Source organism: Myripristis murdjan, chromosome 21, assembly GCF_902150065.1.
Source record: "Myripristis murdjan chromosome 21, fMyrMur1.1, whole genome shotgun sequence".
Lineage (NCBI taxonomy): Eukaryota > Metazoa > Chordata > Actinopteri > Holocentriformes > Holocentridae > Myripristis > Myripristis murdjan.
In genome coordinates this window covers 26263727-26290481 of record NC_044000.1, presented here as the reverse complement: position 1 = coordinate 26290481, position 26755 = coordinate 26263727, and the positions used below count along the sequence as shown (strand labels likewise).

Genomic DNA, 26755 nt, shown 5'->3' with positions numbered 1-26755 from the left:
GCGCATGGCAACTCTGTGGCTTTGCAACCAACAACACGTTTAATTTTTGTGACTTTACAATACATTGTTTTTTTGTTGTTGTTGTTGTTTGTTTGTTTTTTGAAGCTTTATTAACTTGTAAGAGTTTGGTACTACGTCCAGGTTTTAGGAATTCAGGTGGAATTTACCAAATCCAGTGATGCATTAAATGCTCAAAATTCCAGCTACATGGATTCCAGCTTGGTGGATAAAAAATGTCAAAAAAATAAAAAATGTAACCAACAGTCTCATTGGGTTGAGATGTTTTATGTTTTTTATTTTATTTTTTTTTCAACACTCACTTTGACAGCTGACATCAAAATAACTTGCGTAGTTCCCCAGGGCTCCACTGTGGGCCCACAGTATAGTACACAGCTCACTGTATATTGAAATTGTAACAGAAAGTATTACAGGTGCAGAGATAATTGTTTCTTTTGGCAGCTGCTTATCAGCTGACATCCATGGAACCTGTGGAGTTCCACAAGGCACCTGCAAGGGGCAGGGCCAGGGGAATCTAAACAGAGCAGGGGTCCGTGGGTCCTCCCAAGAAAATGAATGCATTTCCTGCAATTTTACATGTATTTTACACATGTTGTTTAACCATTGTTTACATTTCCAAGGTTCCATCTTTGTTACAGTTTTTAAAAATCACAGTAAATACTCAGGATAAAGTCAGTCAACCTATTTGTAAACACTTAGAAGATTTTACTGACACAATGAATAAATGACAGATTAGGGAAAAAAACATTTATGTAGATTTTAACATCAAAATACAAAGTTTAAAATCTTCAGAAACGTGTTTAGCCAGCAGCTCAGCAGCAGCTGTTTACTGCTGACCAGTGACGGTCTGGACCTTGAGTCTGGCTGCAGCTCGGCTGTATTCAGCCTTGACAAAGCTGCCCTATTTCCTTTTTGGGTTTCCATCTCTGCTTCCGCCTGCCCTGCTAAATTATTTCCCCAGGGAAGGCATGAGGACAAAAATGGGCATGAGGGTGAAATGCGGAGCTCTTTGAGTCGAGATTCAATCACACTGTTGACGAGACTCATACAAACCATTAAGTTACGCTTTTATGTTGAAATTTAGATCAACAAATTTTCTTAATGGAGACTGTCTTCCAGACTTTTTACTCTTTAACAATTGTGTGAAGAATACTACAAACTGCTTCTCCTTTAGAAGTACTTTTCCTCTGCGGGTATTTGACTGCAGTAGAAGTAGTACTGTTCCTCTGCTGGTATCTGACTGCAGTAAAAGTAGAAGTACTGTTCCTCTGCTGGTATCTGACTACAGTAGAAGTAGAAGTGCTGTTCCTCTGCTGGTATCTGACTGCAGTAGAAGTAGAAGTAGTGCAGTAAAAATCTACTGCAGTAAAAGTCCAAAGTGTCTCATTTCAAATGTCCTGGCAGTAAAAGTGACTGCGCTCCTTTTTCCAAACAGTAACTGTGTTAGCTGGGATCTTTTCCATGTAGTTAGAAAAGGAGGAGAGAACACGCTGCACACTGCATGCTTTTAAAGGGGCATTACGCTCAACTGAAGTGAGGACCCATATAGAATCAACTGACACATGTGGAGTAAACACGCCATATGATGGTTGAGTCTACATGGTTCTCATCATGCATGCTCATTCCACATTTTTCTAGCTGAGTCTAAATGGTCCTCGCTGCAGTTTTTCATCATGCAGTTTCTATTGTGAAATTTGGGATATAGAAGCAGGTTCCTCTTCTCGTCTTTGCTGACTGGACTTTTATTGTGAAAGGTTCCACAGTCTGTCACTGATCATCTGTTCTCTGTAATGGATCTGATTTAAAATGCAGTGAAGGACAAAACTCAAGCAGAAATGGATTGAAGGAAAAGTTTAAAAAATAATAATAATAATAATTATAATAATAATAATAATTTTTTTATTTAAAAAAATACCAAAAAGTACCAGTGCACAAAAAGCTGTTCAGCTACAGTAACAAGAGGAAACATGATTGGTTACTTCCACCTCTGCTCTGTACGGAGGAGAAAACCCGGGCCACGGCTTGTGGAAAGTATCTGGTCTTCTTTGTACTTCCTGTGCTGTGGGTGTGAAGAACTCTCACATGGAGAAGGAGGAACCCAGTGGGACCGGCCTGTGGGTCTGGTTCATCTTTTTGGAAAGTTCGGCCAGTTGCCGTGCACGGTCCCGTCAGACGAGGTCACACAGAGCCATCGCCTCCTGCTGCCTCGTCCACATCAGTTCTACCTTTTAACAAAGTTTATAATGTTCAGTTTGTGTTGACATTGTGCAGAATGTGTCACTTTAATTCTGTGTTTATGTGTAATTCTGTGTCTGAGCATTATAGAGAGCAGGAGAGGACATGACACAAATGACCAACATATAGCCTGCACATTTTTAAAATGCAAACACAAATACATAAATTCATACATATTTATATAGGCTACTTATTCATTGTTTTCATTATTACACGTTAAGTTTGTTTGTTTGTTTGTTTGTTTGATTGTTGTTCTGTGCCTGGCAGTGGATTCATGGCGGCAGGGTTCAGACAGCAAAATCAAATTAAAGTGAGACCAACTCCATTCACACTGCACTGTGAACTGTGGTGAGGGTACACCCTGACACACACACTCACTCACACACACTCACACACACACACACACACACACACACACACACACACAGAGAGAGAGAGACACACTCGGCTCGTGGAGGCCGGGGTAGTTGAGAGGAAACACCCTGACACACACACACACACACACACACACACACACACACACACACACACACACACACACACACACACACACACTAATGGGGGGAGGGGGTCGGGGCGTGCCCGCGTGCAGCTCCCGGGTTCAGAGCGGATCAGCTGAAGTGAAGTGAAGTCGCTGCTTTGACTCACTCGGTTTCTCTCCAGTTTTGACTTTAATCCGCTTCGCTTCGTCTCACTGGACTTTTTTTTTCCTCTCAAGAAATTCCACGTGAAGGAGTCCCGGCACACAGACCGGCGGCTCGCGCGCACGGAGACAGAGGACCAGGGGACGCACGAGCAGGACGCACCGCGCAACAGGAGTTTATTATCCAGATGATAGAGGAGACACTTTCCAAACTTTCAAATTTTATTTTTTGAAGAAGCGAGACAGCAGCTGGTGGACACGCGGAGGACAGGAAGGTCCCCGCCGCCCAGTCCGCCCCGGACGCGCCCGGACCCGCCCGGCACCAGCCGGCACCGCCTGGACCCGCAGCCCGAGCCGGCACCGCACGGCCCGTCAGCACCTAGTCCGTACTGCCGAGGAGGTACTGAAGTACTGCTGTAGTATTAGTGAAGTACTGCTGAAGTATTACCGAAGTACTGTTGTAGTATTAGTGAAGTACTGCTGAAGTATTACCGAAGTACTGCTATAGTATTAGTGAAGTACTGCTGAAGTATTAGTGAAGTACCTCAGGCTGACTGCTACTTCTTGTTCCTCTCTGAACTTTTTTTCAAATTAATGATTTCCAGTGAAACCTCTTTACTTGATATTTATCACGAACAGCCAATTAAATAATTAATTAATTGCCCGACTACTGAGATTATTTTATGAATCCGGTTGGATTAGTGTATACAGTTAGTGTATAAAGTTCCTTGTGGTGGGAGTAGGAGTTTCTTATCGAACTAGTCAGATTCTCTCACTAAACTAGTTAGATTACTGGATAGATTAGATTACTTAGATTTAAAATTATTGCTTGTTTTGCATAATCCAGATGGATTATAAAGTTTCTTGTTGATCCAGTTAGATTATAGTCTTTTGATAATCCAACTGAATTGTAAAGTTTGATATTAAAACAGTTGGATTACAAAATTTAGGATTTCATCAGAGAGATTTTAAACTTTGGTGTTAATCCAGTTGGGTAATAAAATGTGTCACAAAAGTATCAGGATTATAAAATTTGTTATTAAAGTAGCTGGATTACAAAATTTGGTGTTAAACAAGTTGGATTTTAAATTTGATGTTAGAGCTGCTGTATTGCAGTGTTTAGGATTAAAGCAGCAAGAGTCTCAACTTGTTGCTAATCCAGTTGGATTATGAACTTTGGTGTTAAAGTATCAGGATTATAAAGTTTGTCTGGATTTTAAAGTTTGGTGTTAAATCAGATGGATTAATTGTCTGTGTGTTGTGTGTAGCTGGTGTGCAGGATGCAGCAGACAGCAGTGAGTATGTGTGTGAGCGTGTGTGTGGGTGTGTGTGTGAGTGTGTGTGTGCTGCTGGGGGGGGCAGCAGGATACAGCCTGGACCAGGACCACAGCCTGGAGTTCAGCGGGCCACACGGTGCTCTGTTCGGCTACTCTGTGCTGCTGCATCGCCACGGCAACAAGAACTGGTGAGAGCCACTGCCAGCATGGCACATGACACTGTAAACATGTAAACAACATGTGAGCAACATGAATACACTGTAAACAAACATGTGAACAACATAAAGATGAGTGCAGATAAACTTGATGATGAAGGTCCCAGCTTCACTAACAGTGAGCTGTTAATGACAGCAATCAATTTTAAATGAAGTGACTGTGTGTGTGTGTGTGTGTGTGTGTGTGTGTGTGTGTGTGTGTGTGTGTGTGTGTGTGTGTGTGTGTGTGTGTGCATGTTAATTAGCTGGTTCTTGTCATCAACAGAGGCTCTTTGATGCCTGAGACACAGAAGCCATTCAGACCAACACACACACAGTTTAACAGCTGCCTGTCTGTCTGTCTGTCTGTCTGTATGTATGTCTGTATATCTGACTTTCTCTCACTGTCTCTCTCTTTCTCACTCACTCTGGCTGCCTGTCTCTCCCTCTACCCATCTGCCTGTCTGTCTCTCTACCTGTCTGTCTACCTGTCTGTCTCTCAGGTTGCTGGTTGGAGCTCCGATGGCGAACTCCTCCTCCAGTCCGTCGGTTCGAGCTCCAGGAGCCGTTTACCACTGCAACGTCACCGCCAGCCCCCAACGCTGCCAGCCCATACACACAGGTGAGGGGTTTGTGTGTGTGTGTGTGTGTGTGTGTGTGTGTGTGTGTGTGTGTGTGTGTGTGTGTGTGTGAGTGTGTGTGTGAGTGAGTGTGTGTTTAATGCTGGTTGCTGCTAGACACTACATATTTTTTTTCTACTCTATTGTGTTCTATCAAAAAGAGTCCAATATGTTTGAATACAGTTAGATCATGCTGTCTCCTATCATACTGTATTTCACTGTTTTGTTTGGTGTGGTAATGTATCAATCAATCACTCAATCGATCAGCTGTATTTGTGCAGCGTTTTCCATCCAACAACACAAAGAGCCGCACAAGATCGAAGAAGAGAGCCGGAGGATAGAAATAAATAGATAAAAATAAATGAATACAGAGAGGACAGCAAATAAAGGGAAAGTTAAAATGTCATGGATACAGAACATGAAAAACTAAAAAGTTCAAAGAAGCTAAAAACATCCTCACCAGTGAAAAGGAAGATTTTAAGTTTATGTTTATGTCATTTCAGATTTTATTGTCTTATTGCGTTTTGCATCATAATATATTGTATTGTATTTTAATAGTTGTATAATATGATACTGTTCAAAATCACTCTATCATACAATATTCTGTCATATCATACTGATTCCTAATGTATCATATTTATTGCATGTGTGTGTGTGTGTGTGTGTGTGTGTGTGTGTGTGTGTGTAGATATGGTTAACTGTGGGAAGACATGTGAAGCAGAGAGTGACAACCAGTGGCTGGGAGTCAGTCTGTCCAGACAGCCTGGAAATGGGCACATACTGGTAACACACACACACACACACACACACACACACTGCACCAGCACAGATTGCTTCAAATTCATTTTAATTAATCGATTAATCACATTATTCTGGATGACCATGTGCAACATGTTCACATCTGTGAATGGTGTGTGTGTGTGTGGTGTGTGTGTGTGTGTGTGTGTGTGTGTGCTCAGGCATGTGGTCACCGGTGGAAGAATGTCTTCTATTCTAAGAGAGACATTCAGAACAATAAACTTCCTAATGGCGTCTGCTATCGCTATGGAAACGACTTGAAACGGCCCCAGGCCATAATACCCTGCTATAGAGGTACACACACACACACACACACACACACACATTGTTGTGTTTTGTTTTTATTGTTGTTGTCATTGTCATTATTGTCATTCTTGTCACTGTTGTTTTTCTCATTATTGTTGTTGTTACTGACATCGTTGTTTTTGTTGTCATTTGCACTGTTGTTGTTCTTATTGCCATTGTTGTTATTGTTGTTATTATTGTTGTTGCTGTTGTAGTTGCTGTCCTGGTTTCAGTGTACAGTTTTTGTGTGTAAATGTCTCAGGGGATTTTCCTCCCTGACAGTAAACGGCCTGACGGGATATTTAAAAACAAAACAACAGCAACTATAATAACAATAACAATAAAAAATGAACAGCAGCCTCAGTTGGTCCTGTAAGTGTGGGAAACATCAGCTGCAACAGAACAGAAACACTCAGCCCTTATCTGAACTCACCACCTGTCCTTCACCTTCACATGTCCACCTGTCTCTCTTTCTACCTGTCTCTCTCTCCACCTGTCTATCTGTGTGTCTGTCGGCCTGTCTCTATCTCAGACCACCAGAAGAAGTTTGGAGAGGATTATGGGTCGTGTCAGGCCGGCATTTCCAACTTCCTGACAGAGGTAACCTCAGGAGGAAGTCCACACACACACACACACACACACACACACACACACACATGCACGCACACAACAGCCATGCAACAGAGGTATGACAGCTTCTTCCTGTTTCCTGTTCAGGATCTGATCATCATGGGAGCTCCGGGTTCGTCCTACTGGACCGGCTCGGTTCTGGTCTTCAACACGTCCAGCAGAGCCATGGCAGCTTACCTGGACGACGACACTGCCGCCGTGGAGTTCGGCAGCTACCTGGGTAACACACGCAGAGCACTGCTGTTCACACACACACACACACACACACACACACACACACACACACACCTGAACTGGTGAGGAGCTGCCATATGGGATAGACATGAGGAGGAGAGGAAAGCCACGCACACATAACTCTGATGCAGAAGTATTTATTTTTTTAAAACTATAATTTTTAAAATTTTCAGGTCATTTTCCTTTTAACTTTTTACTCATATCTTGCTATTTTCTGGGTCATTTATTTATGAAGTTGCTCCCTGCCTTTTCCCATGTTCCTGAAAGAATTAAAAATCGAATCTGCTCAGGTTTAACCCTAAAGCAACATTTGACCCGTTGGACTGCACTGGGCCCAGGGTGGAGCCCTGGGGGACTCCAAAAGTTACATATTCACCTTAAGAATGCAGAGAGATTGAAACTGCCGAGGAGGGTGGGGTTCTTCAGGTTCCTGAAGAAGGCTGTACATGCCGAAACATTGAGCTAAAAAAATAAAAATGTTTGCATAAGAGTTATGAGTGTGGCCTCCCCCTTTCCTGCTTCTGCCGCTTTCAGACTGTAAACAGAAAACAACAAAAAAAAGTGTGAACACGCCTAATGGACCTGTACGTACATTCTGTACTGCCGCTCTGAGGATTGCTCTGCTCTGTCACTCTATGTTACTCTCTCTCTCACACACACACACACACACACACACACACACACACACACACACACGCACAATTACAATTGCAATTACAATTCACATTTAGTAGACACTTTTATCCAAATTGAAATACATGTGAGATTTTTATACACCAACAAGCAAAGATCTATTCAGGAACTATCCATCAGGAGCCGTGAAGCTCTGGTTCTGGTCCAGAGGACAGAGGAGCTGCAAGGCAGAGCAGAGAGGGCATATGCAGAGTGCAGAAAGTGCAGAAAGGAAGGAAGAACGCATACAGGCAGATTTTTTCTTTTTTATGTTTTTCTTTTTTTTACACAGTTAGGTGAGCAGGTGTACTCTGAGGAGCTGGTTTTTAGTCTTCTCTTAAAGACTGAGAGGGACTCTGGTTGAATGGAGTTTGGTGGCTCGCTCCTCCAGCAAGGAGCCACAGAGGAGCAGAGTCCAGCTGCTGGTTTAGGGCCTTGTTGTGCTGGAGGCTCCAGGCATCGCTGCACGGCGGAGCGAGGAGGGTGGGAGGGAGAGAACACCTGGAAGAGGGAGGTTGAGCTGAAGGTGGCGTTGCTTCACACATGCAGAGATATCAGTGAGGCAGGCCGATATTCAGGCCGAGACTGTGGGGTTGTCTGGCTGGAACGATAGAAGGAGCTGGGGATCATCAGCATGAGAGTGGTATAAGAAGCCATGTGAGCAGATGACTGCAGGAGGTGTATATTGAGAAGAGAGGAGGACCAAGCACTGAGCCTTGAGGAACCCCTGTGGACCAGCAGGAGGGTTTAGACACTTCCCCTCTCCATGACTCTCTGAAGGATCTCTCTCAGAGCCAGGACTCAAACCAGCAGAGGGCAGATCCTGAGAAGCCGAGCTCAGCGAGTGCAGAGAGAAGGATCTGCTGGTTAACTGTGTCGAAGGCAGCTGATTGGTCGAGCAGTAGGACAAAGGACTGACCAGCAGCTCTGCCTGATCACAGTGTTTGCACCACTCAGTAGAGTGTCTGCTTTTCGAGCTGGACTGGTTCAGATCACGTAGTTATTTTTAGCAATTAATTCAGAGACTTGGTTAAAGACTGTGCACTCAAATGTTTTGTACAGAAAGGACAGAAGTGAAACCAGCCGGTAATTCTCAACTAGAGACGGGCTGAGTGTAGGTTTCTTTCTTTCAACTAGAGATGGGCTGAGTGTAGGTTTCTTTCTCTCAACTAGAGATGGGCTGAGTGTAGGTTTCTTTAGCAGCGGGGTAACCTGGGCCTGTTTAAAAGCTGTGAGGAACACACCCACTGTGAGTGACGAGTTGACGGTGTGTGTGATTGCCGGGGTGAGTGTGGGTGAAATGTCCTGCAGGAGGTTGGAGGGTCAAGGGTTGAGCATGCAGATGGTATGACGAAAGGCAAGCATAAGTTTGCAGACTTGTTCCTCGATGACACTGGAAAACAAGAGGAATGAGGGCCCGTTAGCTGGCGGTAGCGTACTGAGTCGGTCAGGTTCCGAAAACTGATTACTGATGACAGAAATCTTATCAGTAAAACAGATGCAAAGCCATCTGTGGTGAGCAGAGCTGATACTGGTGGCAGCAGATGGTTGAGGAATGAGTCAAAGGCTGAAAAGTGTCTTTGGTGTCGCTGATTGTTACCTGATAACAAGCGGTTTTGGCTTTTTTTTTCAGCTAGGGAGGAAAGTGCTGAGCGGGTGACTTGTTTCAGAGGATCAGTAGGTCGGGCAGAAATGTTTGATGTTTCTGCTCAGATCCCCAGTGCTGACAGGAAGCAGACGGCTGCTCTCCAGTGTGCAGCTCTCTCTGCTGAGTATCAAGAGTTCACACATGAATGTGGCAAGTGTTTGTTCAGGAAAACAGCGAGCTCGCACCTGCAGCCGCAGAGCACACAGCACAGCCAGCACCAAGACCTGAGCTACACAGCAGCTGCAGCAGATACAGTATAAGTGCTAGTAGTAGAAGTAGTAGAAGTACCAGTAGTAACAGTAGTATCAGTAGTAGTATCAGTAGCAGTAGTAGCAGTATCAGTAGCAGTAGTAGTAGTCCTGACACAGCATGGCAGTGCAGGGTGGTGTGTGGCAGGTGTGTGCATTGAGCTTCATTGTAAAATCTGAAAGGTACAGTCGTCACAATCTGATGTTTCCCAAAATGACATGCAGGTGTTTTAGCTCATAGTTTGTAATATTATCCAGAATGCCCCTCGGCAAAATTAAATGGAAGCGGCAGGGTGACTCGCTGTCCTGTGTGCAGGTTACTCTGTTGGAGCTGGTCACTTCCTGCATCCTGCTTCGTTGGAGGTGGTGGGCGGAGCTCCGCAACACAGCCAGACCGGCAAGGTGGGTCCTCAGTGTGTGTGTGTGTGTGTGTGTGTGTGTGTGTGTGTGTGTGTGTGCACTCTGGGATAAGACCAACTGGAAAGCTCTTGGTGAAGATGGTTAATGAGTAACCCCCCCCCGGCCCCTCTCCCCAACACACACACACACACACACACACATCATGTCACCTGCCGGTCACCAGTGTCCTTGAATGTGGCGCTGAGCCCCTAACAGATGCAGGGGAAGACTCTAGTTTCTCTTGGCATCTAAATATCTGTGTGTGTGTGTGTGTGTGTGTGTGTGTGTGTGTGTGTGTGTGTGTGTGTGTGTGTGTGCACGTGTGTGTGTGCGTGTGTGTGCGTGCGTGCACACAGGCCTTCGTCTTCACAGTGGAAGGCAACATTTTGCGGATTGTCTCCGAGGTGGCAGGAAGTCAGGTGAGACCTGCAGCCTCACTTAGTGTTAGCATTCTCCATTCACAACAATGGCACAGTTAGCTGCAGCTTTGTGTGTGTGTGTGTGTGTGTGTGTGTGTGTGTGTGTGTATACAGCTGGGATCGTACTTCGGCTCCAGTGTGTGTGCGGTGGATCTGAACGCTGACGGTCTGTCCGACCTGTTGGTCGGCGCTCCCATGACAACCAGCACCACAGCAACAGGCGTCGCCAGGGAGGAGGGAAGAGTCCATGTGTACATCAACCTGGGAGAGGTAACACACACACACACACACACACACACACACACACACACACAGAAAATACCATGGTGAATTACCTGTTTCTATGGTAATGGACTGGGCAAGTGGAGCCAACATGGTCGACAGTGTGATCCAACATGGCTGACAGTGTACACCCTCCCTCCCAGGCCAAGCTGCAGGAGGCAGAGTTCCAGCTGACCGGCCGCGACGCCTACGCCGCCCGCTTCGGGGAGTCCATCGCCGACCTGGGAGACCTGGATGACGATGGTTACCACGGTAACAACAACCACACATCACCCTGCTGCCAGAGCAGGAGGGTTCAGGCTTCAGTTTCAGGCTCAGAGGCACATCAGCAGCACACAGGAAATGCCACATTTGCCTCTCTCACTCTCACTCCCACACACACACACACACACGCACACGCACACACAGAAACCACACTAACTAACCGCTGCTGACTGATAAACGTTGCTGTAACTGACTTCACCACACACCATCCTATCACACACACACACACACACACACACATACACACTTCAGACCCACCGCAGTTGACTGTTCAAGTCTGATGCCAAAGGGACCGGTGTGTGTGTGTGTGTGTGTGTGTGTGTGCGTGTGTTCAGTGTGTTATTAAGTTCATTAGAGCAGCTGTAATGATACACCTTCGTTTCTGCTCTGTAACCCAAAGCACAGCTACTAATCTGAGGCTCTGTGTGTTTGTGCATGTGTGTGTGTGTGTGTGTGTGTGTGTGTGTGTGTGTGTGTGTGTGTGTGTGTGTGTGTGTGTGTGTGTGTGGTGTGTGTGTGTGTGCGCAGATGTGGCGGTTGGTGCTCCACAGGAAGAGGACCTAAGGGGGGCAATCTACATCTACAACGGCAGAAAGGAAGGAATCACACAGACACCGTCACAGGTACAAACACTAACAGTGCCTGTACTGTCAGGTTTCTGTCATATTACTGTCATATTACTGTCATATTACTGTCATATTACTGTCATATTTCTATAGTAGCTCAGTTGCGTTTGGGGAGAAACTGGACTGTAAGTTGAAGCGGTTTTATTGTTAATGCATCTTGTTTTCTTGCAGAAGGCCTATTAATTGAAATTATGTTAACAGTACTGTAGTAAAGGCCTTGTGACAAACCCATTCAGACAGGAAGTAGTTAGTTGTTGTTCTGTGCGGCTGTAACCTCGGGTTCAGGGGGAACAGCGACAGCGTCACCATGGAAACGCTTGCTCATGGCAACAACTTCCAGTATTCATGTCTAAAAATGTTCAAAGTCACAGCAGGAGGCATTCAGTATTCATGATTAAAAATATCAGCGTGACACATCAATACAGTGTACACTGTTCGTGTGTGTGTGTGTGTGTGTGTGTGTCCAGAGGATCAGCGGCTCCTCCCTCGGTCGTGAACATCTCAGGATGTTCGGCCAATCATTGAACTCAGGCATCGACGTCGATGACAACGGCTACCAAGGTAACAACTGTCGTCATGACAACTGGCACGGTGTCAAAATGTGTGTGTGTGCGTTTGTCATTCAGTTTGCCCATATGTTCATTATCATTCATTAAATTATGACTAGTCAAAATTCAAATTTTAGATACCTACACTTTAATTGTGACTAGTTACAGTTAGAGATGTATTTAATCCTTCATTATTAAATATAATGTCATATGTTTTTGAACATCTGAAACTAACTGACAAGTCAAACTGCAGCTGCTGATATCTAAAACTGGACTTGTGACTCGTCTCACGGTGACTTCTACGGGTCAAAAGTCCCACTGAGAAATCTATAATTAAGTGTTTGATGTCTTGAAATGAATAATGACCGGTCATTTCTCATTTTGAGTGTGTGTTCCGTTCTTATTCTTGGATTTTTTTGGACTGCGTCATTCTGACTCGCACATCTCTGTTATCGCAACATCAGAAGCTGCAGTGTAACATTCGCGTGTGAACATTATGTATTTATTTATTTCAAGTTTGACAACCTGTAATTAACATTATAGATACCTACAGAGGCTTTTTGACTGGTTATTATTGTCAAAATAACAGTTCCAGAGATCTGCAACTGTATTTTAACTAGTTAAAGCATAATTTAAGATATCTCTAAAGAGCAATCTAGATATCTTTATATTGTGGGGAAGTGAAAATATCTGAAATTAGAATCATGACTAGTGAGTTAAATTTGTGACATCTGTGATTTGAATTGTACACATCTGTGACACGTACGTGTGAATGGAAAAGGCTGATTTGAATCTCGCTGGTCAAAATGTAATTACATATATCTGTGATGTGTGTCCCGTCTTGGTAATAAATGTAAAAAAAAAAAAAAAAAAAAAAGCTTGCCACACAGCCTCATGTGAGAAACATCACACACAACAGATCTGGTTTGTTATAATTTCAGAGATATGGAACATTGTTGTTGATATCTTTAATTATCATTTTAATTATCATGTGATTAGTCAAATGACAGCATCTGTGATGTTGTGGTAGATATTCTAAAGCTCCATCCCACTGATTTTGAATGTTTGGCTCATTTACCACAGCTCAAGAAACCAGCCGAAACAGCCGCCTTATCATGTTCTGCTCATTTTCCTCATGAACAATAAAGAACACGCTAATATGAAGCCAGAGTGTTGTCATATAGACTGTGGTGTACCACAAGGCTCTGTTCTGGGCCCAGTAATGTTTCCTACAGACCTGCTGAAACACAGGGAAATCATTTGTAATGTCACCACTGATCTATAACACACTCTGCATGGATAACATAATAACAGACTGGCCATTAAAGGAACATTCCACTGATTTTTAATGTTTGGCCTTATTTCTACAATTTCACCACTTTTTAACACATTTATGTCAAGAAACTATTTATCAAATCCTGCAGAGCAACTAAAGATTTCACAACACAGAGTCAAAATGTGAGTTTGTAGTTGAAGCAGCCACCTTATAATGTTCTGTTTGTGCGGCGAACAAAGTCCTCAACATTCAGAAACCACACAGCTGATAATTGGCTGTGGAGAGCAAAACAATTTCTTGGGGACTATTTTCCCTGGCGGAGGAGGAGGGGGAGGGAGCATTTCAGTTTGAAAAAGTCCTGAAAATACAACAGTGCTGCTGCTTTTAGGAAAACTCATGTGGAGGACTTTATTCCGCTGATGGAAAACTGGAGTGAAGAAAGTGTGAAGGCTCTGAAAGTTCATGTTCATATGAATGGAATGAATGGAAACCAGCGGCTGGAGGAAAGGGAGGAGAAATGATGTGGCAGCTCTAAAATCCCACTGCTCGCTTTGGGAGGAGATCAGAGGAACATTCTGATCTGAGATTTTAGACTGGAATGGAGTTTTAAAAGATATTCTGAACAGCAGACATCTTTAATTGTTACCAGTCATGTTGTAATTATGACTTGTCAAAATGCTATTCTTAGATATTTTTAGAAATGTCTGTCTTTTTCTCCAGATGTGGCAGTCGGTGCTTTCCTCTCGGACTCGGCTGTGGTTCTCAGGTAAAGCAACATGTTGCATCGCCATGGAAACACTATTTCATGTAACATCAACTTCCTGTTGTGATGTCTGCGTTGTGTTCCAGCGGATAATTCAATCCCCAGTAAAAATCTGTCCTATGGGCACTAACCCTCACCTTGACATGGCTGTTGCCATAGCAACTGATCTGATTCAAACCGGAGATAAAAATTCTTTATCACTAGTTGTCAGATATTTCTGGGTGTAATAAAAACACAAATTTAACTTATGAAATGTGTGAAATCTTTAATATTTCACGTTTTATGTAATGTTGACTTTACTAAAATCTCACTATTTTAAACAACAACATATATTCATTAATATCTACTACTTCACCTTTAAAATCTCAAAAACGTAACTGCTAAACCTCTCAGTGATGTCATCATGTTTTTCTTACTCTGTTCAAATTCATTAGAAATTACATGAAGTTTTTACACACTTTGACACGTTATTGATTCTAATGTGATGCTGATAATAACAGACTTAGTAACATGTTGCTGCGTTCTCCATGAAATCCCGAACGCTAAGCTGAGTCTGGCTAAATTCTTTTTCACTGCTGTTTCAAAATATGAGAATCGGCTCGGCTAATAAAGAATCAGCATAAAGAACAGAACAAACAGTCTCTGTGTAAACATCATTTTCCAACTCTTCAACTCCCTCTCCAGAACCCGTCCCGTGGTTCAGGTCGTGGCATCGCTGCTGTTGCCAGGTCAGATTGACCGCCAGGTGGCTCTGTGTGGCAACGAGGCCGCTCCGATTGCCTGCATCAACGTCACCGTCTGCTTCAGCGTCCAATCGAAACAGTTCAGAGGAGCTATCGGTAAATCTAGATCCAACCCGCCAGTGTGTGAAACTCTAGATCCAGGCAGTGCAGAAGTGGGCAGGGCTTCCAGGGCATACCTGGTTCCTTTATTTTTGTGTCTGTGGTGAAAATTAGTCGGATTTCTGGTTCCCATTTGCCAATAATTTTGTTCTTTAAATATATTAAAGACACAGGGTGGATTGGTTATCAACTTAATATTTTATGAAATAGATATTTTCTATCAAAATGATATCAGAATCTCATTCCAAAACATTAAATTCAGTGACAGCTTCTGCTACTGCCACTGTGTGTGTTTTTTTAGCACATCATCCAGCCTCAAATTCCGGTGGTCTATAAAAGCCTGAGGAAGGTCCTAGGCCAAAAAGTGTATCTGAACGTCTTAGAGGGTCTATGGGTAAACCCAACCCGCTGATGTTCCGGATGCTAGATCCAACCTGCCAATATCTAAACTCCAGATCCAGACAGAACCAGAGATCTGTTGATGTAAACTGTCTGATCTCTCCTCCTCAGATCTCCAGTACAATCTGACATCTGACCTCCTTCACAAGCCCTTCTTCCCCCATCGTTTTTATTTCCATGGAAACGGAACATCCAACAGGACAAGAGGGCGGGTCCGAGCTCAACGTGACCAGCTGACTTGTAAAACACACCTGGCTTTCATGAGGGTAACACACACACACACAAACGTACATATTTCCAGTCTCACCAGTAAGCAGTTTACTAGTTCAGCTGGTCTAACTCACACCTCCTCCTCCTGCAGAAAGAGGTGCGGGACATTTTCACTCCAGTCCAGTTTGAGGTTTCCTACGCCCTCAGAAACCTGAACACCCACAAGCCATCTTCGGGAGCCTTTCCTCCATTAAAGCCCATTTTGCAGCAGACCGCAGAACATCGCAACATCATCACTAATCAGGTACTGGCTAGAACCAGAACCAGCCAGGTAACAGATAGAATCAGAGCCAACCACGCACCAGTTAGAACCAGAGCCAGCCAGATACTACCAAGAACTGGAATCAATCAGGTACCAGCTACAACCAGGGCCAACCAGGCACCAGCTAGATCCAGAACCAACCTGGTACCAGCTAGATCCAGAACCAGCCAGTACCAGCTAGACCCAGAACCAGCCAGTACCAGCTAGATCCAGAACCAGCCAGGGACCACCAAGAACTAGAGCCAACCAGGTACTAGCTAGAACCAGAGTCAACCAGGTACCAGGAGGATCCAGAACCAGGCAGGTACCAGCGAAAACCAGAACCAGCCAGGTACCAGCTAGATCCAGACAGGTACTGGCTTAAACTTGAGCCAACCAGGTATCAGCTCGAACCAGAACCAAACAGATACCAACTAGAACCAGAGCCAACCAGATACCAACTTATCAGCAAGCAGTATTTAATGTTCCATTAGTTGGAAAGTTGGGGGGAAGCTGGGAAGCTCACCATGTCTCGTTTGTCCAATCAAATGTCAATTTGCATAAATGAACTTTTAAACTTTCGTTCTGCAAACTCAGTTCATATCACATGGTATTCCATAAACCCTTGCACAACTAACGCCCAGTACAAAGTGAAGGGAGTGGAAACAGAAAGTCTGTGATCATCAACTTGGAAAACTACAACTGAGCCTTTCAGTATCACTGATGACTAAAATTAGCAGTAACCCTCTCTCTCTCTCTCTCTCTCTCTCTCTCTCTCTCTCTCTCTGTGTCTCTCTCTCTCTCCCCTCCTCCCTCTCTCCCTCTCCCTCTCTCCCTCTCTCTCGATCAGACTCAGTTCGCTCGCTCTTGTTCTCTGGTTAACTGTTCCACCAACCTGCAGCTGTCAGCTCAACTTGTGCTGCCACAGTAAGACACACACACACACACACACACACACACACACACACACACGCACTGAGGGGATTTTTTTTTTCAGATTGTGTCAGTTTCCGCTCAAGTTTAGTTTAGTTTGTTGGTGTCAGTGTAAACCGGGGACAGCAGGAAGCAGGACAGAGAAGTGGAACCGCTTGTTTTCAGTGATTTATCTCCATGTGGCGACACCAGAACATTCACTTTCCTGCTCACATTCAGTCCTCATTCTCTCTTCCTCTTCTCTCCAACTCATTTGTCTTTTCCTCAACAAAATCTCCTCCTCAGTTCTGCCTTTGTACACACAAAACTTTTTAGGATCTCTTCATGTTTCAGACACTGAATCCTCTCAGAACGTGCTGGAAGTTTGTTCAGCCCGTCTGTCTCGCACTGCTGCACATAGCACTGATGTTGTTGTCTTTGTTGCTGTTGTAGTTGTTGTTAACTTTGTCATTGATGTTGTTGTTGTTGTTGATGTTGATGTTGTTGTTGTTGATGTTGTTGCTGTAGGAAGCAGCAGTTCTTTGCGTTGGGATCAGGCAGGACGATCCAGTTGAACGTGTCACTGCTGAACTCAGGAGACGATGCCTTCCTGCCGCGCCTGCTGCTGCGTTTCCCCGGCAACATCCACTACATCAAAGTACTGGAAAATGTGAGTTCTAACTGCATCAAAGTTCTGCAAAATGTGAGTTAACCAACTGTGAACACCAAAAACCCAAATACCCAAATGTGTGTGTGTGTGTGTGTGTGTGTGTGTGTGTGCGCGCGCGTAGGAGGACAATATGCTGAACTGTGATGTCACAGAGAAAGTCAACAGCACGTTGGTGGGCGTCGACTGCGGTGTCTCCAGCTTCCTCTTACCTGCACACACACAGGTAAGCCTCAGCCAATCACACGCTGATGTAGTACAGGAAGGAGCCAATCACACGCTGACGTAGTGCAGGAACAAGCCAATCACACGCTGACGTAGTGCAGGAACGAGCCAATCACATGATCGCATGTTGTTTATAATGTGAGGATGACTGATGGATACAGACAGGAGAATCAGACCAGAACAAAGAGTGTAAAACAAACGGAGTGACACTCTGCAGGGGAAGATGTGATCAGATTTTGTGACTGTGCGGTGAAGGTAAATGTGCTGTGCAGCTTCATGCTCTTCATTTTATTTTGGAATCTGACACAAAGGTTCAGGATCACTGATGCTCTTCCTGTTTCCTCCAGCTGAACGTCAGCTTCCTATTGGACGTCAGCCCGAACAGCACACCTGGTGACATCATCATCTCTGTCAACACCAGCAAGTAAGGACACGCCCCCTCTCGTCATCTGTCATCCTCCTCCCCTCTCAGTGACATCATCATCTCATATCAGCCTGGTATTAAAGGTGGCAGGCTGTGTGTACCGCTCGCTGTTAGCATGTTGTTTGTGTGTGTGTGTGTGTGTGTGTGTATATGGGCGGGTCCTGTGGAGCAGCAGCTTAGTTTTGTGTTTAAGAAACGCTGCTCCTCTGTCCTCAGTGACAACTATGAGAGGGAGGAGTATCTCCATGACAACGCTGTCAGTCTGCCTCTTCCTCTGCGGTACGGAGTCGACGTCAACATCCACGGGTGAGCCAGCATCACCTGCCATACCTCTCTCTCTCTCTCTCTCTCCAATACACAGCTGCTACCTTTAGTGTGTGTGTGTGTGTGTGTGTGTGTGTGTGTGTGTTCCACAGATCTGACCAAGTGTGTTTCTAAAGACTGCTTCTCTCCCTCTGTCTGTCTGTCTGTCTGTCTGTCTGTCTGTCTGCCTGCCTGCCTGTCTGTCTGTCTGCCTGCCTGCCTGTCTGTCTGTCTGTAGTTTTGTGACTCCCACCTCCTTCGTGTTTGGTGATGAGGACTCGACTCCAGTCGACTGCTATCCGGAGAAATTCAACTACACTTACAAGGTAAGAAAGTCAAAGTTTTAAGAATGATAATATTAAAAGTTGGAATACTAGTCAGCTGCATCTGACAGACAGAACAGCGCCGAGATATTAATACAGCCTCTGATGAAGAAGTTACCAGGACTAGTCAACTGGACTAGTCAACTGGACTTTCACGCTCAAACGTTAATGTTTTAATCAGAAGAGTCAAAGTTAAGACGTGTAATTAGTGGCAGTACACAGAAACATCCTGCTGCTCATCCTCAGAGTATTACTAAGTATTTCTAGTATTAAGTAAGCATTTATAGTTTTTTCAAAATGTTCAGATGTTATAAAGAACTCAGTTTTGCACATAAACTCTGACGCCCTGCAGGGCTGCTCACTTACAAACCCTGCTGCATGTCCATAATCTGTCTCTCTACCTGTCTGTCTGTCTCTCAACCTGTCTGTCTCTCTCCTGTCTGTCTGTCTGTGTGCAGGTGTTGAACTCTGGTCCCAGCAGGTCTGTGGACACAGTGGTGGAGGTCCAGCTGCCCAAGTCTCTGTCCCCCCACAGACACAGACTGCTGCATCTGGCAGACTGGCAGGTAGGCTAATCTAATCTAATCTAATCTAATCTAATCTAATCTGATGGAATCTAAAGTAGTGTTTTCTCTAACGTGATGCTGATGATGATGATGGTGATGATGGTGTTGATGCTGATGATGGTGATGATGATGGTACACAGCTGTAATAATAACAGTGACAGCTGTAATGCTGGCAGTCAGTTCACAAACCAGATCAATAATCATCAACAGCAACAAGACTGTTCAGTAAGACTGTATCAATACTGATCACATCTGTCTGTCTGCCTGTCTCTGTGTGTGTGTGTGTGTGTGTGTGTGTGTGTGTGTGTGTGCGTGCAGTCGTCTCAGGGTGTGTGTTCTCTCAGTGACAGCAGTGTGTCGGTGGTGGAGGACTGTGACGTTCCCAAAGCTTCTTTCATCAAACAGCTCATCTTCTTCTTCTCCTCCACCTCCACCCGCAGAATGGTACACACACACACACACACACACACACCCAACACACACACACACACACACACACACACACATGCACGTGTACACTCAGTATTTTGTACACACTGAAGAGTTGTGTGCGTGTGTTTGTGTGTGTGTGTCTGTGTGTGTGTGTGTGTGTAGTTCTGTAGCCGTGACGATGAGCTGTGTGAGCGGTTGGTGTGTCGTCTTGGTAACCTGGAGCCCAGCAGAGAAGTTACAATACAACTGGAGATCAGAGTGAACCCTGCTGTGCTGCTGCAGTCCCCGGTACACACACACACACACACACACACACTCACACACACACACACACACACACACACACACACACACACACACACACACTCACACACACACACACACACACACACACACACACACACACACCTAGGTTATACTATATAATCTGCAGTAGACTAGATGAGGTTACACACCTCGATCACTGCTCTGGTTCCCAGTCAGAGTTTCTTTCACCTGTTGGGTTTGAGGAGTTTCTTCTCGCCCCCCCTTCCCGTGCTGCAACAATACTTTCCTCGAAGGTGACAGGCGCTGGCAGCGACCGTCCAGCAGATGGCGCCCTGTACCGCCCTTGCTAAGAGCCGGCCCCGGCGGAATGCGAGATGCAACAATAAGCGTACCTGTAGCCACTTCAGCACTTTTTCTACCTGCCCGCCACGAACAGGAAGCATGACAGGTGTGACAGGCTAGCCTATGGACACTGAAAGGTTTTTTGTCAGCCTTTTATTTTTTGGGGGGTGGGGGGGTATTTGTGTGTGTGGGACCGTGTTGGTTACTTGTTGCCCCTTGGTGACTGATGTCAGCGTCAGTCTTGCACACGGTGCAGAAGGAGGGATGAGGCAGTGGTTAACAGCACCGTCGGGTTAACACTGGGCTAACTCAGCGTCTTAATTTGACCTTTTCAGTGTTTGAACTGGCTGAGAGCTACAGGGATGCAGGCGAGGAGCAGTGATGACAACAAGCGGCCGAGGAGGGCTCGGTTATCTGCCTTTGCCTGAGGCACTGAACTGAACTGAAGCACCTGGCTAGGCGGGGCAGGTGGACGAGGGGGCTGAAAATGTAGTGCTCTGATTGGCCGAAAGTTTTTCACTCCGCTTACGCGCAGATCTCGAGCGGGATCAACTTCAGAATGACAATTTGTATAGAAACTGAAACCGGTGAAATGCGAGATGCAACAACACGCCTACCTGTAGAGCATCGAATCATACCAGAGTACTGTGAGTCAAAATGCACACAGGTTGGCAGGTCGTCCTGTGGTGTGTGTTGGCACCTCGGGGGCGTGGTCCTGTGGTGTGTGTTGGCACCTCGGGGGCGTGGTCCTGTGGTGTGTGTTGGCACCTCGGGGGCGTGGTCCTGTGGTGTGTGTTGGCACCTCGGGGGCGTGCAGAGTTTTTTCTGTTAGGATTTTAGGAGTTGGCCTGGATCAGCTGAGGCGAACGCGAGCAGGGCCTCCGCCTGGTGTGTGACATGTGACTGATATGTTTCTCTATACAACACTAAATATACACACATCTGAATGCTAACACACACAGCATGTGATGCACTAATCACTAATCCATTTAGCTTACAGAAATAAAATTCCAACTCACTTATCTCATAATATCAACACTGAGAGCTCTATTTCAGCATCAGAGCATGTTGGACAGCAGGACCACACACACACACACACACACACTGTGTGTGTGTGTGTGTGTGTGTGTGAGTCACATGGCCTCAACGAGCCGGCAGAGACGTTTGTGGACGTTCTTGTGTTTTGTTGGAATCTCTAACTCAATTTGTCAGATTGCTGCGATGACAGACAATATTTTCCAGCGGCCGTGCGTCCGGCCTTCCCTGGTAGAGATGGGCCGCCTGCTGACGCCATGACATCAGCCAACAGGTTGGACTGTTGCCTTGGCAACAGGACCCGCCCTCAAACAACGGGCCTCAAACCGAAGGCCACAAAGCTTCAATCTGATCCCACACTGTCCACCAGCCCTAACTGCCTGTCTGTCTGTCTGTCTGTCTGCAGGGTCGTCATGGCATCATGCAGTTGGAGAGCACAGCTGTCCTGGTGTCTCCCAGAGAAGATCCTCGCATCATCCTGGTCCAGAAACGCCCGCCAGCTCAGGTAACAAACCCTCAGCAGCCCTCCATGAACCTTCCAGAACCGCATCCGTTCCCTTCAGGAACCCTGTAAAACCCAACTCGAACCTTCTACAACAACATGAACCCTCCAGAACCACATCAAAGCACCTAGAACAGCCTATCTGCAATCACATAAAATCATGTAGAACCTTCCAAAAGCGTCTGGAACCTTCCAGAACCGCTGAGAAGACTGCTGGTTCTTCACGTTCAGGACATCTGATGTTTCAGTTCACCTCCAGCTGTGTGACACCATGAAGGAAAGGGGAAAATCCAAAAGAAGGATCATGTGAGCCTTTTAACGTTAAGTCACGCGATTCAAACACCAGCAGAACAATCCTCAAATCTGTTCTCAGTATCTAAAGTCACCTTTACATGTGATACCGTGTGTTTAGGGAGAGTCTTTTGTTATTTTTTTTTATTATACTTTCAAACAGAAAACGTTTGCCATCAAAAAACAGATCAAATTATGTTTTACTGCAAGTGAAATAAATTTATGGCTCAAATGCAAATCAGAAACTTTGTTTGTAAGTCTCAAGAGTTTATTTGATGTTGAGCTGAAGCAGGTGGGCGGGGCTTATGCTGAAAGATGTAAGACGCATCTCTATTGGCCAGCCTGAATCGGAGTGACAGCTTGGCCACACCCACAGCTCTAATCTCATGGCAGTAGCGCCACCTGCTGGACAGGAGTGTGAGGAACGGCTGCTGCACTGTGACTGTGGATGTTGCCACTTGCAAACAAAACTTTTGGATTTCAATCACAAATTAAAATATCAGAATATCAGACTGGAGCAGTTTTTTTATTCTACTGTCTGTCCACTGTAACAGCAACAACAACAACAACAACAATAATAATAATGATGGGCTAAAAGTGCTTTAATGTGTGTGCAGGTGGGAATGACAGGTCAGTCTATGTGGTGTTCATGACTGTATATTCTATGTGGTATATTTGTAGGTGGTGGTTGAGGCTCATTTTACCCAGAAGCCCTCAGCAGTGGTAAAAGTCTTCATCATTATCATCAGTTTAGTTCTGGGTCTATTGATCCTGGCTGCTCTCATCTACTGCCTGTGGAAGGTAACACTGTTCTTATTGTTCTTATTGTTATTATTATTATTGGTAGTATCAGTAGTAGTTGTGGTGGAAGAAGTAGTACTAGCAGTAGGGGTAGTAGTAGTAGTAGTAGTGGTAGTAGTAGTAGTAGTAGTAATAATACTAGTAGCAGTTGTTGTGGTAGCAGTAGTAGTAGTAGTAGTAGTACTAGCGGTGGTAGTAGGACTAGTAGTGGTAGTAGTAGTAGTAGTAGTAGTGGTGGTGGTGGTGGTAGTAGTAGTTTTGGTAGTATTAATGTCATCTAAAACATGGTGTCCTTAATAAAATGGTCACACTTTATAATAATCATCATTAATTAACAGTGAATTGATAGTTAATTAAACTTTAATAGTTATTTTCCAGTTAACAAACAATGAATTGATAATTAATAATATTATTGTAAATTATTAATTATTACACAGTAAACTAGTCAACAGTTTAATGTTGCACACATCATAACATTTTATTTACTACATTCAGTATCTGTTAATGATCACCTGATGATTTGTAAACCTTTAATAAATCATTTGTTCAACATGTACAAACATCACACAGACAGATGGAGCAGATACATTATAACTCTTTGCTCATGTGTGCAACAATAAACTGGTAATGAATAATGAAAACTCTCAGGAGCTTCACTGACAACTTATGACACAAACAGTTCAGTCTCTGCTGTCTCTCTCTCTGCCTGTCTGTCTGCCTGCCTGTCTGTCTCTCAGGCTGGTTTCTTTAAGAGGGAGTTCCAGAAGGAGGAGTATAAGAGAGACAGCTGGGACTACGTTCCTAAACTCGACAAGACAGAGAGCACTTCCTAACACAACCTCTGACCTGTGATCTGTGACCTTTGACCTCTGACCTCTGACCTGGGTGACGGATGATGGAGGAAGTTTTCCCAGAACTGAGGAAGGACAAAAAAGGGAAATGCTGAAACCACTAAAAACTCCTTGACCAATCAGAGAGCTTCTTCTGAAGTGACATCACACGTGACATCACCGATAGTGCGACCTTCACTCTGACTCCTCTTGGAGAAAAGCAGAAGGAAGTGACCTGCTGGTGACCTTTGACCCCAGGGGGAGCAGACCCTGGGCTCTGATTGGCTCCTGAGCCTTCTGCTGTTCTGAAGAACATCCCGTCTCCTGCTGCAGGGGATTATGGGAAAATGTGTTTTGCCCTTTAGCCTGCTGAGCGAGACTCTGATGCACTGATGATGTCACACACACACACACACACACACTCACACACACACACACACACACAGGGCAGACTGTTGTCCTCTTTGCTGATTGCTTGAGTAATTTGCTGATCAGGATTGTTTAATAGGCAACTTATTGGGCAACTCAGACGGGTAACTGACTTGACAACAGGCAACTGGGTGGACCACAGGGTCAGACAGACAGGTGGCAACTGTCTGGGTGCTTCATGGCAACTAGTTGCTGTTAAGGGATAAAAACAACTGCAGCGTTGCCCAACAGTGTGTGAAAGTTGGTGCTACCAGAGCAACTTATTGAGGCAACGTTTCCAGAGTATTTATTACAACTGTTTAATTAAAAATACTTTTAAAAAGATCATTTCTTATTTAGACAGAATCCACAACAAGGTTTTCATTAAAAAAAAAAAAAAAAGGTGCATTGTCTGCGAACGCAATTATTTGTCAGATCTCTTCATGGCAACTTGCTGCTGTTAAGGGATAAAAACAACTGCAGTGTTGCCCAACAGTTGTCTGGTGTGTGAAAGTTGGTGCTACAAGAGCAACTTATTGATGCAACATTTCCAGAGCATTTACTACAGCTGTTTATTAAATCTGCATTTAAAAACATTATTCACCACAAGGCTGTCTTCTGCTGAGAAATGAGCTGGATCGTCTGCAAACATGATTGTTTTTCAGCAGCAGAGCACCTTGGAGTGCACTGTCCCGCTCATCACACCACTTGTAGCGCTGTCTCCATAGCAACGTCTGACGTAAGAGCAAAGCCTACAACACGCAGCAGCTAGCTTGCTAACATTAGCCTACAACACACAGCAGTTAGCTTGCTAACATTAGCCTACATCACACAGCAGCTAGATTTCATCAATAAAGAGCATTCATTTGAGATGAACAGGTACGGTGATGAGGTCACTGCTTGACGACGACCTCGACAACGGTCTGTTATTTAGAAATGACCAACTGCAGAATGTCTTAGTTGACCAAACAGATTCAAGTATTCAACATAGCCGTGTAATATTTCTACTAATGCCACCGAGTCAACCAGCTGGGTTTGGTTTGAAAAGCCAAGCCGCTAACAGCTGCGTGTTTGGCCCACCATGCTTCTCCTCCTCACAGCTTTGCTGTCGTCTTGAACGAAGACAACAGATCAAACTAATGGAGGTGATTCTGCTGGTAAACTGATCTCAGAGCAGCCAGCTGCATGTTTAACGTGCGCCTGTGTTAGCTTCTTGCTTCAAAACAATCAAGAACATAAAACTGTCCAGGATTTAGATCCCAGACTGGGACAGGGAGGAGGATGTGGATTCCAGATTTGGACGAAAGCTTGTAGTCAACATCATACCTGACGTCTGAGGTCAGTGTTGATGTGATGAGGAAGAAAAGAGGGACCCTGTTTAACCTCCGTCCTGATCTGCTCTCAGCTCAGGTGTGAGCAGTAGCAGTGTGTCCTCAGTGTGTCGCAGGACACAGTCAGAGGCCAGGGACGCTTTTGTCCACATGGCATCAGAGGTGTAAACAGCTGGTCAATGAAGAAAAACACAAACTGTCCACCTGCAGGGGGCGCACCTGCTGCTGCTGTTACACACCTGCTGCTGCTGGTGCACCTGCTGCTGTTATACACCTGCTGCCTGTTAAATGACTTTTTATTTGTACTGTTTGTGTGGAAGGAGGACTGGCAAAGTAAGAATTTCATTGTGCATTGTAACCGCTTTGCTGTGAACATGACATCACAGCCTCTCTCTGTCTGAAATGATGTGTGTTCCTCTGCGTACAGAGCAGGAAGGTGAGCTCTGATCACAGGTGAGACACAGGTGAGACTGATGTTACTGCCAGGTGTGAGCGGGCAGACTGTCAGCTGTCAACGTGTGTTCAGATCAGCAGACACAGTTTGGCAGCAGGTGGAGGTGGAGTGATGTGGCCAGTAGAGGGCAGCGCAGCAGCCATTTCTGCCCCATGTGACTGTGTTACTCTTTAATGTGTCTGCTGGGTTTGTCCCCCTCTACACAACAAATTGATGTCATTGCTGAAATAAGAAAGGTGTGGCTGTGTTTTGCTGTAAAAAAGTGACAAAATGTTTTTTTGTTTGTTTAATTTATGCAAGTCTGCACTGGAATGGAAATGATGCCTCAAAGCTTTTATCAATGCTTTTTTTAATTAAAATAATGATTTTCTATTTAAAACACTGGGACTCATTTACTCTCAACTCTAGAAAAATCCTCACAGTTTGCCCACTGTGTCGTACGAGCTCATTAAAGCAGCACTTTCTAAAAACACACAGTCGTAGCTGTAATGCCATAATATCAGCAATAGAGCGTTATAAGAGCTTCTATGTAAAAATACAGTATCGTTAAAGACAGCAGTGTCATATTACAATTTAAAAACAATATTTCATCTACCATGTAAAAAAACAAAACGCATAACACACACACACACACAAAGCAAAAATGAACATGACATAAGAAAGCAGTATGAAGTAAACAGGACACTAATAGATCATGTTGAGCCTGGAGGAGCAGGTATGTTCAACTTCACATTAAAAAAAAACTCTGGAAACAGCAGCAACATGAATGCAAAACAATCTAAAACTGTTTTCTGGTGTAAAATATGAATTT

The 26755-nt window shown here is 44.7% G+C and overlaps 1 protein-coding gene across 1 annotated transcript; it reads left to right on the top strand.

The window, feature by feature from the left end:
* The first annotated feature begins 2975 nt into the window (after positions 1 to 2975).
* itga4 (integrin alpha 4) lies at positions 2976 to 26316 on the top strand. The gene is made up of 29 exons (XM_030080511.1): positions 2976 to 3296; positions 4165 to 4361; positions 4871 to 4989; positions 5676 to 5770; positions 5947 to 6079; positions 6603 to 6670; positions 6788 to 6920; positions 9819 to 9904; positions 10258 to 10320; positions 10435 to 10590; positions 10746 to 10854; positions 11395 to 11489; positions 11960 to 12053; positions 14037 to 14082; positions 14764 to 14918; positions 15432 to 15586; positions 15682 to 15834; positions 16682 to 16758; positions 17272 to 17413; positions 17535 to 17636; positions 17983 to 18059; positions 18276 to 18365; positions 18601 to 18688; positions 19144 to 19251; positions 19570 to 19695; positions 19846 to 19971; positions 21734 to 21832; positions 22802 to 22921; positions 23659 to 26316. Exons 2-29 carry the CDS (start codon positions 4177 to 4179, stop codon positions 23752 to 23754), a joined length of 3096 nt encoding a protein of 1031 aa, XP_029936371.1. The 5' UTR covers positions 2976 to 3296; positions 4165 to 4176; the 3' UTR covers positions 23755 to 26316.
* The last annotated feature ends 439 nt before the right edge of the window (positions 26317 to 26755 follow it).